Below are 13,612 nucleotides of genomic sequence, written 5' to 3'. Positions count from 1 at the left end.
TATCAATAAAGCAGTTAAAAAAATCTTCAGGGCCCTCGATTTGTACAAACCCAAGAATTTTCCTGAGGAGGTTCATAAAAACACTAAGGGTACTTTAACCATAAAAGAGCACTTACTAAAGGCAATAGACCTATCCATATCTGCTAAATCTTCTGAAACCATTAATAAGGCACTTTAAATCAACAGTTCTCCAACAATATTACATGAAAAAAAAACACACAAGAGCATTCCTCTGAAAAAGGTCCAATTACTCTTCAACTGCAGGTTCTATCACCAATGCTATCTATGTATACCCGTCAGGCCCAAGTTCTTTAGTCAAGTTTCCAAATATTAAACTCCACAACCCATCACTCCTCACTATAGTCACAGGCAAGGCACAAACTACCAGAGCAGTCCACTGAGTAGAAGCCACTCTCATTACATCTCCTTACTATATCCAGAAAATGAAGAAACTGAATATAAAAAAAGAGAGGAAGAGGGCCACAAATCCTTCAACCAACAACAACAAAAACACAAAAACTATTACACCCTATCTTCAGCACTAACTACTCTTCTTGGCAGTGTGTGGTCAGTCCTATGTTTCTCTATGAAAGTTACGTCATTATCCAAGAGTGGATAGATTCTAAGCCAGTGCTAGAAATTTTTTTTTAATTATCTTTTCCACAATACACAGAAGCATAATTCTGTAATCAGGCTCAGCCTGTACAAAGTGTTCAGCTAATGCTGTTGCCTGAGAGAAAACAGACACATACACAATAGAGGTCTCTTCTGCAAGTACAGAGAAGTGTGCTAAGAAACAGTATCATATTACTTTACTCAAAAAGCACTTCAAACACATCCATAACTGAAATCTAAAACATAGCTCTTCCTAAACAACTGCTATTTTCCTTACTGAGAATCTCATAATAATTTTTAAAAAAAGATTCTATGTCATAATTCATCACATTTCCCTCTCTTCTTTGGCCACAGGGACCACCCCAGAGCAAATTCTATAACCCACTCCTCTGGCAAATATTTATAAATTCTAAATTAACTTCCTTCATTTCCCTGACATACCCTTATTTTCCTCCCATTGTTACATCTCATTACCACTTATCCTATTTTTTTTTCCTAATTTCACAACAAACACCTTCTGAAACAAAGATATATCATAAACCTCTGCAAGTTGCCATCTAAGGAACACAATCAAGTACCACACACAATATCAGATAAAAGCAACTGATTGCTATTTTTTTCCACCAGAACTAATTCTTAAAAATGGAAAATAGTTCTAAAAGTTACAGTTAAAGAAAACCTACTGACGATCCTTTTGATCAAGTACAAAACGTTAAGTCCTTGTGGACTCCAAAAACAATGAAAAAGGCTCAAGGAGTACAGATGTAAAACAAAATATGAAAGCATGGACTACTCAGTTTTAAAGTATGATGTTAACCAAATGGCAAGACCCAAATGCTGAAACATCTAAGCAATCTACCCAGAAAAGTAAGAAACCCATAGTCTAAAATGATCATTCAGCAGGAACAACAGAAAAGGATCTCCAGGGGCACCTGGGTTGTCAAGTGGTTGACCCTCTGATCCTTTGGCTCAGGTCTGCCTTTGGCTCAGGTCATGATCCCACGGTCCTGGGAATGAGTCCTCCTGGGAATGAGTCCCGCATCAGGCTCCCCACAGGAAGCCTGCTTCTCCCACTACCTATGCCCTTGCCTGTCTGTCTCTCTCATGAATAAATAAATAAAAGGGGAGGGGAGGGGAGGGGGGAGGGGGAGATGGAGGGGGAGGGGGAGGGGGAGATGGAGAGGGAGGGGGAGGGGGAGATGGAGAGGAGAGGAGAGGAGAGGAGAGGAGAGGAGAGGAGAGGAGAGGAGAGGAGAGGAGAGGAGAGGAGAAGGATCTCCAGGGAATGACACGATTTTCAGTATGGGAAATACCTGAGCTCCCTCCTAGTTTAACGGAGTATTTATTAATTAAAAATATAAGGATTAACTCCCAGCCATTGAAGAGTTAAGGACACCCATACCAAGGGTAGAAATCAAGATACCACTAGAAGGTGACACAACCAAGTGAAAGAAAATGGAGGTACAAACAAAGTCAAAAAGAAGGTTAATCCACTGACTTCTGCCTGGCTATCTAGAATTATCTTCCACCAGCTGTCAATCCTATGGAGGATACTGATCTATCCTAGTGCCAACAGACTACTAGCAAAAGTAAAGCTCTGTTTAGTTGTCCTCTAAAATTTCCTTTCACTCAAGTAGAGCTACCTACCTCTGCCCCTTAAAATCCAGTACAGAGGCCACACAGTTCAACTGGTCGACCCTAAAAATCTTCCCCTATTTCATCACCCACTTTATCTCACAGCAGTTTACAGAGAAAACAGATTTCACAATAAGAGAATAAAACAATCACAAGTCAAAGACTTGACCTTGGCTTTGCATGATGAAACTTTCAATACTACTGAAAATAAAAGTTCTCAGGTTATAAAAATTACTGTTGAAATAAATACACAAATTTTTTGTAGGCAAGATTTTTAAATAATATTATTTACTTAGGAAGATGTGTTTTCTAGTATTTTATAACATCCTGACCCACATCCGTTGTCTTGTTTACTGTAAGTTTTACAAGCCAAAAAAACAAAGTCCATGAGACTTCTTTCCCTCATTCCCCTCCAAAGACTTCAATTTGGCTCAAAAATGGGGCTCTGAAGTTTCTAACTATGCCAAATACAAAAATTTTAAGTCTTAAAAGAAGTGACAATATATTTATATTCTTAAGGTAGAAAAAAAGACCAATACAGAAACAGCCCAATCAAAAAGAGTTTGCACATGGTTCAGTCAGTTAAGCGCCTGGGGGGAGAGGGGTCCCGCATGGAGCCCTGCTTAGAGCTCCCTACTCAGCAGGGGCTCTACTTCTCCCTCTGCCCCTCCTCCTGCTCATGTTTTTTCAAGGACTTGCCCTCTTTCTCTCTAATAAATAAAATCTTGGGATCCCTGGGTAGAGCAGCGGTTTGGCGCCTGCCTTTGGCCCAGGGCACGATCCTGGAGACCCAGGATCAAATCCCACATCGGGCTCCCGGTGCATGGAGCCTGCTTCTCCCTCTGTCTATGTCTCTGCCTCTGTCTCTCTCTCTCTCTCTCTCTGTGACTATCATAAATAAATAAAAAGATTTTTTTTAAATCTTAATAAAACACAAATTTGAACACCTTCCTCACCTCAAAATTATTTTATCGTCTTTAAGTTTCATCTAGTTTTAAACATTTATTCAAATATTTAAACAGTTTAATTTTTAAACTTAAATTTTTTGTTTTCAATAAATTTTAAATTATTTAAAATAGTTTGCAAGATTTTTTAAGTAGTGCATATTACAAGACATGTTCTCAAGCTGTTGTTTAAACCTTTAGAGAGCCTCACGCTGATTATGTTAAAGTTTACATTTCAAATATAGAAAATATTTTTAAAAAGTCACATACATATATTTAGGCACAGCTTAAAGAGCTCACTATTAAAAGAGGAGAAAACCCAGATACTAAGAGAATTTCTACATCACGCAGGAAAATCCTAACTGGGATGCCTGGGTGGCTCAGAGGTTTAGCGCCTGCCTTTGGCCCAGAACGTGATCCTGGAGACCCGGGATGAGTCCCACATTGGGCTCCCTGCATGGAGCCTGCTTCTCCCTCTGCCTTTGTCTCTGCCCCTCTCTATGTCTCTCATGAATAAATAAAATCTTTAAAAAAAAAAAAAAAAGAAAAGGAAAATCCTAACTTCAAAGGTTTAAAAACAAAAGGTTTTTTAAGTGTAAAAAACTGTTCACAAACGAACAATAATGAGAGAAATGCCTATAAAGTACCTGGCACAATAAATAGTTTCCTTCCCTCCAATAGTAGTGGCTGGCATCACAGCCTGTGATACTCTGCTTCACCAGCTCACTGCTAAAAGCCATTCTGCCAATTTGATTTAAATCTTGTTCCATTATGCCAAAAGGCCTTAAAAAAAAAAAAGAAAAAAAGAAAAAACTAACGAAATAGGTCCACCAAACAGGAATAATAGCCCAGGGGTTATGGCAGATTGTGCTGGCAAATAGATCACTATATACTGAGTCATTCTGTCTTGATATAGGTAAGTTTCCCACAATTACTACTTAGAATACACATGTAATAAGAACAAATCAGAAAAAAAAAATGGACTTTTAGCATTACTGTTTCTGTGGAAAAAAGGCATTCGTAATTCTAGAAGAAAAGTCAACATTATTTGTATTCCTCTCATTATCAAGTTTATCATCTCTAAAATTCAAGCAAAAATTATGGCAACTAATTCTCTGACCTCAGAATGTGCTACTTTGTTGCAATCATTTTGTTTGCTTTGGTTTAGTTTTTAAAGCAGGAACCATTGGGGGGAGAGGCAGAAACTTAAGAGAGCATGGGAACTGGAATCACAAAGACGTGATTTCAAAACCAGATTCTATCTGGTAATGGTAACTAAGCTTCAGTTTCTCATCTCTCAAAAAGGATACTACCTCCCCCGTGGCACTTTTCTGAGACTTAAAGACCGGAAATACAATCCGGTGCCTGAAATATAAATGTTTCTATCCCCATCAGTGGTTCCCACCTGACAAATTTTTTTTTTTACTCCTCCAATCAGTAACAGTGACTGAGGAGGGCAGTGATTCTCCACCTAAAGATAAACCCCTCCACTCTTCAATTCTACTACACTCACCACTGCCTCACCTGTTTGCCCTTGTGTTTCTCTGCAGGACAGCTAAGCTCTAAGATCTACTGCTTTATCCGAGTACCAATATGAAGAACTTATGATCCTCCCTCAAACAATCAACACAAAAATTACAGCCATCACCTGACAACCAGTCTTTAAAAACACAAGTTTCTGCCCTGGAACAGATAAACACCAAAACCAGTAAATTATAATACATTATAATGACTGTAGTAGAGGTAATCTGTTTTTGGCTCGCATCTGCAAACAGCAACTACCCTAAGTTTCTCTAACACTGTTCATTATATCATGTGTCTGGTCCAACAGAACTGTGTTGTGATGAGTGCCAATTCCAAGTTGGTTCACTGGTTTAGGCCCCCTGGGTATGGAACAGGTTTTGCCATTTAACAGTAACTTCAGTTTGCTAACTGACCCAGATAAAACTGCTCAACAAGTCAGATGTGGTTCCTTATGATAAGGTTCAGCATAAGACACAGCCCAGACTAATAAGCCTTCTATAAACACTTGTTGACTTACACAGCACAACCAGATTTTAGATCTTAGAGCGCTGCCAAAAACTGACCCAGAATTTGATCTTCCCACCTCACATAGGACAGGCAAGCACCCTGATTCTCCTTTAAGCTTTACCTAACAGCCTATCATTAGGAAAGCCAACACAAGATCTATGATAGAGATTTTTCAAACCAATGTTTATGACTTCTAAACAATGTTTACCCAAATAAGGCAAAGATTCCACTTTTGCCCCTACACAGATATCATCCAAACCAAACACCTCCTACTTTGCCCTCTCTCTACCTGCACAGCTGCCTACATCTCAAACTCAACATATATACTACCAAATTTAATTATCTTGCCCCCAAACCAGATACCCCTCTCTATTCCTTTTCCTCTATTCATTATCCCAGGGACCTAAGATTTCTAATTCAACCATTAAACTCTGTATTTCTTAATCCCATAACTTCTTTTCCATTGCTCACACCAACCCTTACCACCCACTCCAATCTCTCACTGCCAACTCAATCTTCCCAAACACCAATGGATAAAAGCCATTCCATACATATAGATTCAAAGATCCTGCGGCTTACTGAATAAATTTTAGCCTTGGCATTCAAGGCCCTTCTTTTTTTGACAATGTCCTTTTTCTCCAATTTTATTTTTTTTTTTAATTTTTATTTATTTATGATAGTCACACACAGAGAGAGAGAAGCAGGCTCCATGCACCGGGAGCCCGATGTGGGATTCGATCCCGGGTCTCCAGGATCGCGCCCTGGGCCAAAGGCAGGCGCCAAACCGCTGCGCCACCCAGGGATCCCTCCAATTTTATTTTAAAGCCAAATGATTAGGCAGCCATGCATTCAACAGATTTCCTCTGAAGTTCTATTATATGCCAAATTGTAGGGAATGGGATATTGAGGTGAATAAAATCTGATTCCTATCCCCAAGACTCCAGGCAAATAGCAAAGAAATATAATGCTTTAAAGATAAAAAGCGCCCTGGAGCACCCAGGTGGTGGCTCTGTCAGTTAATCAGATTCCAGATTTCAGCTCAGGTCATGATCTTCAGGGTTCAGATGAAGGCCTATGTCCAGCTCTGTGCTCAGCAGGGAGTCTGCTTGAGATTCTTTATTTCCCTCTCCCTCTGCCCCTCCCCCTGCTTGTGCTATAATAAACAAACATCTTTAAACAAACAACAACAACAACAAAGATTAAAAGTGCCCTAACTGCAGGTACTCCCTTAGGAGTACCTGTTTGGTGCAGTTGGTTGAGTGTCCAACTCTTGGTTTGGCTCAGGTCATGATCTTGGGATCCTGAGATCAAGCCACCCACATCAGCCTCTACTCCCCACCCCAGCTCACTCTCTTGCTCTCTAAAATAAATTAATTAAAAAATAATAAAAGCAAAATAATAATAATAATAATAATAATAATAATAATAAAAAAGCCCCCTGTATGTCTTAACTTCTTAGTGCCCAATCACATACCTAACACATAGTAAATGCTTATGAAGCAGCACTGATACTGAGGATTATTCCAATAAACCAAAGACATATAACCAATGTGCTCAATAAATCTCATGAATATAAAAGATAAATTCCATCTCTTTATCTCTACTATAATAAAGAACCACGGCGCACACACACTGCCTTTTTTGGAAGGGTCAGAAAAAGCACAACTGAGAATTCAGGTTTGCAAAGTGTGCTCGTACCTGATTTATTTCTGAAGCAGAACAGAAGCACCAGAGACTTAGTGAAAGATGTCCGTTCTTTTTGCTAGTCAGTACTCATTGACAATATAAAATGAGCCCTCTGCAAATTCAACCTATACCCTATTTCAAAGAATAGCCTGATTAAAATATTCCAGTCCTTTTATCACTATCAGGAAGCTAGGAAACACAGTTCAGACAACACTCTCTTCTCAGTAAAATGTATTTGTGATTCCAGCTATGGTGTGGTATTAGTAAAGTAAGCATGTTAAAACTAACCAAATGAAACAAGTGCTTAGAACAAGAGGACAAAAATGGTTGAAACCTAAAAGCCACAACCGCTCCTCTGACACAAAACATCAAATATACCAGTTCCATTTCAAATAAACTTCACATGAGCAGCTAATTTGTTATCAACTTCCTACTACTTTTAACTATAACATCTTAAAAACAAAAGTCGCCCACGCCCAACAGGAAAGGCTCTGAAAATATGGATGCAAACTATAAACAGCTCAAACAGTTCTTAAAAGAATATATGTAAAAGGGAAAAATGTAAAAAAATAAAAAAAATAAAAAAAATAAAAAAAAAAAAGGGAAAAATGTATTCTTGGTTTAAAAAGTATATGCGGGGACGCCTGGGTGGCTCCACGGTTGTGATCTGGGCTGCGCCCAGGGCGTGATCCCAGGATCCAGGATGGAGTCCCACATCAGGCTGCTTGCAGGGAGCCTGCTTCTTCCTCAGCCTATGTCTCTGCCTCTCTCTCTCTCTCTCTCTCTGTCTCTCATGAATAAAGTCTTTAAAAACAAAAAAAAAAGTATGTGCGAAAACATAACACATGCACATCAAAACAATCTTGTCTTAAATGAATTGTTTACTATTTAGCACCAGAATGATAAATGACCCAGTAACAATATTACAACATTCATCCTTTAAAACAAATGACTCTTAAATTTGGACCAAATGAAATTAGCAATTTAAGCTTTTAAAGACATTCACTGCAAGCAGATATCCTAAGTGAACAGAGATTATAAAAGAGTTTCAAAGCTGAAATAGTGAACTTTTTTTTTTACCTGATGTTCTGCATGAATGTTATCCCCAGTAGGCCATCGATGTTTGCTATTATTATAGCCGCCTCCACCACTGCCTCCTCCCCCAAGCTGCTCACCATGCTGCCTCTGAAAGAAGTAGTCCACCATAGCGTCGTCTTGGGATCGTCCTGCAACTCCTATGGATCCTGGGACAGGGCTGGAGTGTGTCCCAGCTGCAAGAGCCTGATTTGCAGCTGGTTGTGGCTGCGCTTGCGACCCTGTTCCAGATGTCAAAACAACAGGCATGTTGGGATTAGCTGGTTCTTGAGGGTGATGTTTCAGGTGGGGGCTGAAAGAGTCCTGCCAAAGCACTGCTTTTCTCTTCAAGACACATGCAACGCTCATTCCACCAACACCTAAGGACAAAGAAGTTACAAATGTTTAAAATTTTCACTTTTTAAAACATAACTTGCTATATACCAAGACAAAAATATGAATCCCATGTCCTTTGCAATACCACATCTACAACCATTTTCTACGAAGCAGCTAAATGTTTTATAATATATACGTGACTTTCCAAACTGAAACCTCTATTTTAAAGTTGCTGAATACGTGCAAGTGTGGAAATAAGTATAGCTGGTTCGTGGCAGACAATATGAAAGACACTGAGATCAGAATTCAATACAGTAGCTTCAGGAAAGCTTATTGCTACCAAACCTAACAATAGGTACAAGAATTGGACTTTAATCAGTGGCTCCTCTACTGGCCTTTTTTATACTTTAAGCCAATTTTGGCAGATACTTTTTTTTTTTTTTTGGTAGATACTTCTTAAATGAACAAAAGTTCTATAAAATATCACTTTACAAGTGGAACAGACATTAAGCCAATAAACCAAACAAAAATCCAAACCCCATATATAATTAGCAATGACTCAGACTATCTAAAACTTGAAAAGATCCTTTAAAATGTCCAACATATTCATAGGATGCTCCTTGAAGAAACAGTAAAGGCGGCCCCACCCCACCCCGACCAAGAACAGCAATGGAATGTTCTTAGCCTGAACCCTTCTGGATGCTGTTGATGGGGGAGTGGAGTTGGGTCAAAAGTTTTACCAATAGTTTACAATTGTAATCAAATCATTATTCCACTATAAACAGGATGAAATCAAATCAAACATTTTACTAATGTAGAAATCTCACTATTAAAAAAGATACCTCAATAATAACAATTGTGTGGCAAATATACTGCAGGACAATTTTATCAGACTTACTTTACAAATGAAAACACTAAGGTTGGGATCCCTGGGTGGCTCAGCGGTTTAGCACCTCCCCTCCACCCAGGGCGTGATCCTGGAGTCCTGAGATCAAGTCCCACATCAGGCTCCTTGCATGGAGCCTGGTTCTCCCTCTGCCTGTGTCTCTGCCTCTCCCTCTCTCTCTCTGCTTGTGTGTGTGTGTTTCTCATGAATAATTTTTTTAAAAAAATCTTAAAAAAAAAAAAAAAAAAACACTAAGGTTATATGATGTGCCCACAGCCATCCAGCTAGTGAGTTGCAAAACCTAAATCTGTTTCAGGAGTGCCTGACTTGTAACTCTTGATCTTGGGATCTTGGGATTGAGGGCTGGAGCCCCACAATGGGTGTGAGTATTACTTAGAAATAAAAACTTTAAAAAATAACCAATCTTTTGCACCCAAGCTTAGTTCTATCAACCCCTTGCTACTACCCAGTAAATCAACACAGATATTTCTCTTATTCTTTGGAACAAAGAATCTCCAAAATGTTACTATGAAACATGACTATTTAAATTTCTTAAAATCAAAAACTACATTTGTACATAAGATAGAACCATTGTCAGACTGTGGGTGCTTTAATTAATCAGTTATCTGTTAGACAATACCTGTCAATAGTCACTGGAGTCTAATTTCAAGGCTATCAGTTTAATAGTCCACTACTACAAATGCCTTCTCTACCAAGGCCTACTGAAACATTTCAAAAACAGATTCACAAGATTTATGAGAAATCTATTATTTCTTTATAGAATTAAACCTCCTGGTAAAGAAGCATTTGCTTCTCACAATCCATGTTTTGAAGCCAGAAAAAGACACCATGGAATCTGTAATTTATTCAAGGCCTAATTTGGAAATGCCTAGTTTCAGTTAACAATTCCAATCCATCGGAATCTTACTAGAGTAGTGGGTAGTCTAGCTTTCTAGACTACAGTTTCTGCTTTTATGAATACAATCATGTTCAAGCTTAAGTACCAAAACCAGAAAGTCATAGCAGTATTTACCACAGGTCTTTGCAAAGCGCCAACCAGCCTAACACCCTCTCATTTGATTTTCAAAAGAATTGCCCTTTTTTAATGCAAGTATAACTAACATAACATTGTATTAGTTTTCCTGTGCACAACATAATAAATGGATATTTGTATACATTTTAAATGATCACAATAAATCTAGTTACCATCCATCACCATACAAAGTCATTGCCCTTTTATCAACAGTAGCCAGTCCCATTTTCTTCCACAAGGGAGTATCAATGTAACAGTCTGTTACAAAGTCAGGAGTCCCAAAACCTAAGTTTTACCTCTAACCTAGCAACCTCTCTGAGCCTGTTTCCCCATCCAGAAAACAGAAGAAATCCTTTCTCTAGGACTCACAAGTTCTTTTAATCAAAATCAAATGATATGAAAACTTTTTGGTAACTTTAAAGTCACCATGCTGAGACCCCAGGAATTCAGTTACACCAGTTAAGGCAATGAAGCTCCAACCCCTTAAGAGGACTCCTAAAATAGCAAATGCAATTTTTACTGAAATAAAAGACTTGCCACAATACTTATCTAACAAAGATCTTCCATACGAAAAAAAGTTTACCTCTGAAACGTGCAGAAAACTACTACTTTCTAACAAGAGGCTGGGGAGGGGGGAGGAGTCCCATAAAAAACTTCAAACAAAACAATTGGCTTTTGTAAAGCTATCTGTATGCCCTAAGACTTCCTGCTTTACCTAATGAGGCAAGGCAGTTTCTCAAACAAGAGAAAACCTGGCAGAAAGGACAGTTTGAAAGTGAGCAAATACCTAAGCAATTAACATGTGTCTTGGGTAGTTGTGTAATATCTTGGCAACTACAGCACAAAAATTAAGAAATCAGTCACTTTAATATCAGAAAACATTTAAATTGTTGATGCATTTTATAGAACTCTCAAAGCACACTAAAAAGTTATGTGCAGCATCTGAAATGTGATTCTTTTTTTTACAAATAGCACATAACAAAAAATACTTTAAGCAACTAGAACTCAAGGGCTGATTCTAGTTACTCTTACAAAGTTTTCAAACTGTTCACATCCAAGTTTTTTTTTTTTTTCTTGTAATATCACTAATAGATTTTATTCCAAGGAAAGGAACACATTTAATTTCCCCACCACTCTTTTTTTTCTTTTCAACTAAAACGTTTAGTTTAAAAGGTGTTTATTTTTTTGCCACTCGGGGGGGAAAAAAAAAAGTTCTGTGGTCATAAATGGACTTTAAAGCAGTTCATCTCAAACCCAAACTAAACTTCAAACCCAACTTCAAAAAGCTGCGGCCTTGGACGGAATGAATTCAATTACGGCTAAGGCGAAATACTAATTCAAAGTTCAAAATCCACTGGGTATTTCCCAAAGACCCGGATAAACAATCAACAGCTCCAAAAGAGCGTTTCTACAAAGTTAAAATTAGCAAGGAGTCAAAACGTTTGTTTAGCCAAAAAAAAAAAAAAAAAAAAAAAAAAAAAAAAGTGCTTTGGGGAGCCACATTATCTTGGCTTGTTTGGGTGAGTTTGCGTGGTGTTTTTTCAAAAAACAAACAAACAACAAAAAAAACGCCAAAGCCACGAGCCCATTGTTTCAGAAGTCACGGAGTTTTAAAACAGAACCTCCTCCCCCCCACCCCAAAACAAAACAAAACAAAAACAAAAACAAAAACAAAAACAAAAACACTTCCATAAACTCTCATTCTCGGTCCCAAGGAAGAGGAGGACGCGAATGGACTGGGTTATCGGCAACTAAGAAGAGTGTTTTCCCAAAGAGACAATGAAGAGTAACAATTCTTCAAGTTGGGGGGTGGGGGTGGGGGGGCAGGATGAAACCTTCCCCGATGCCGGGGTGTGTGGGGGGTGGGGGGCCCCCAGGGAGGGGGTGCAAAAAGTTACGGGAGCCTCTTCCTCACTTGACGTGGGAGTGGTACTGACAAGCATCACGCCCGACGCCTGTTTACCGCGACCGCCGAGCCGAGGGCTCCAACTCTCCGTACCCGCGTCCCTCTTCTCCACGACCCCGAGGGCGAGCCCGCGCCGGGAGCCTCCGGGAGGGAGAGCCCCCCGAAAACAAAAGGCCCCGAGCGCCCGGGAGGCTGCCAAGCGGTCTGAAACTTCCCGAGGGCCACTTCTCCACGTCCGAGGCTCGCAAAGTTCCCCCCCACGGCGGGGCTCGCCGTGGCCCGAGGGCCGGGGCTGCTCCGCCAAGCGAGGCATTGTTCCTCCCGCTCCGGCGCCGCCACGGAAGCCCGCGGGGTCCAGGGGGCCGGGGTGGCCCGGAATTACACTTGATGGCCACACGGGAGACTCGCGGCTTCGCAGACCCATCCAAAAAAAAAAAAAAAGAAAGAAAAAAAAAAGCAACCCGAACGGCAACATCAGTCTTCGTGGGCTCCAAACGGGGCTGAGCAGGAAGGCACAGGCGCGTCTGTGCCCCGGGCCCGGGCCTAAAGCCCCGGCCTTCTCCTCGCCTCGACCCTGCTCCCCGCCCCCTCCCTCCTTTGATAACAATAGGGGCCTTGCTGCTGACTCCAAAACATGTACGAGGAACGGCGAGTGAGGAGCCTCCGCCAGGGCCCCGGGCGGCTCTTCCGGAGCCCTTCTCACCGCCACAATCGCCCTCAAACACCAATACAAAGGGACAATCTGCTCGCTGGGGGTCCGGAGCAGCGTTTGGGGCCGGCGAGGTGCGGATACTCACGGGCGGAGCGGTAGGATGAAGATGGATTTCAGCCCCCCGATCTTCTCTCTCCGGCGCTCTCGCTCCCCCTTACCTTTCACTCCGACAACATGGCGGCCCACTGGGGACGGGGCTGGCGCGGTGCATCCTGGGATAGGCGCTGGCCCCGGCTCCGGCGGTGGCAGCGGCATGTGCGGAGCAGGCAGGCGGCTCTGGAACAGGTTGCCTGGTTGCCATGCCAACCCAGGGCCTGTGTGAACTTGGGAAACTCGCCGGCAACACAACCGCTGCGCGCGCGAGTGCCCGCCCGCCAGGCGAGCGCGCGCGCCGTCGCGGGCAGGAGGCGGGCTCCGCGCCGGCCCAGGCGCGCCCGCGGGGCTCTCTGGGCGCCGGGCCACGCGCCGCTGGGAGCCGGGCTCGGGGGGGCCGGGGGGGGGGGGGGGGCCTGGGGGGAGGGGTCGGCCCGGGGCGCCCCGCCCGCCCCCGCGCGCTCCCCGCCTCCCCGCCGCGCTGCACCAGGCCCGGCTGCGGGGAGACGCGCTCGCCTGCTCGCCGCCCCGGCGACACAGGTGCTGGCTCCTGGCCCCTCTGCTGCAACTTTCTGGCTCCGGGGCCTATTGAATCTCCCTGCCCTCGTCGCCCCGTTTGGAGAACGAAGAGGAAAATGGGAAGGGCTGCTCAGCGGAACTG

The 13,612-nt window shown here is 41.9% G+C and overlaps 1 protein-coding gene across 10 annotated transcripts in view; it reads right to left on the bottom strand.

Moving 5' to 3' along the window:
• The window catches only part of PUM1 (pumilio RNA binding family member 1), a 135,342-nt gene extending 122,166 nt beyond the window's left edge, over window positions 1–13,176 (bottom strand). For 4 of the 10 annotated variants that reach the window (XM_041764864.1, XM_041764865.1, XM_041764859.1 and 1 more), the window contains exons 1-2: window positions 12,944–13,176; window positions 7,992–8,365 (exon numbers count right to left, since the gene is read on the bottom strand). In XM_041764864.1, coding sequence (XP_041620798.1) covers window positions 7,992–8,354 — 363 coding nt within the window. In that variant the 5' untranslated portion in view covers window positions 8,355–8,365; window positions 12,944–13,176. The remainder of the gene's footprint in view (window positions 1–7,991; window positions 8,366–12,943) is intronic. The other 6 variants (XM_041764861.1, XM_041764862.1, XM_041764863.1 and 3 more) reach the window with 3 other exon arrangements.
• Between the last annotated feature and the right edge of the window lie 436 nt (window positions 13,177–13,612).

The sequence above is a fragment of the Vulpes lagopus genome, chromosome 8 (genome assembly GCF_018345385.1).
Source record: "Vulpes lagopus strain Blue_001 chromosome 8, ASM1834538v1, whole genome shotgun sequence".
In the NCBI taxonomy this organism is placed as follows: Eukaryota; Metazoa; Chordata; class Mammalia; order Carnivora; family Canidae; genus Vulpes; species Vulpes lagopus.
The sequence above is the reverse complement of the archived record's forward strand: the minus strand, read 5'-3'. Positions and strand labels throughout refer to the sequence as shown.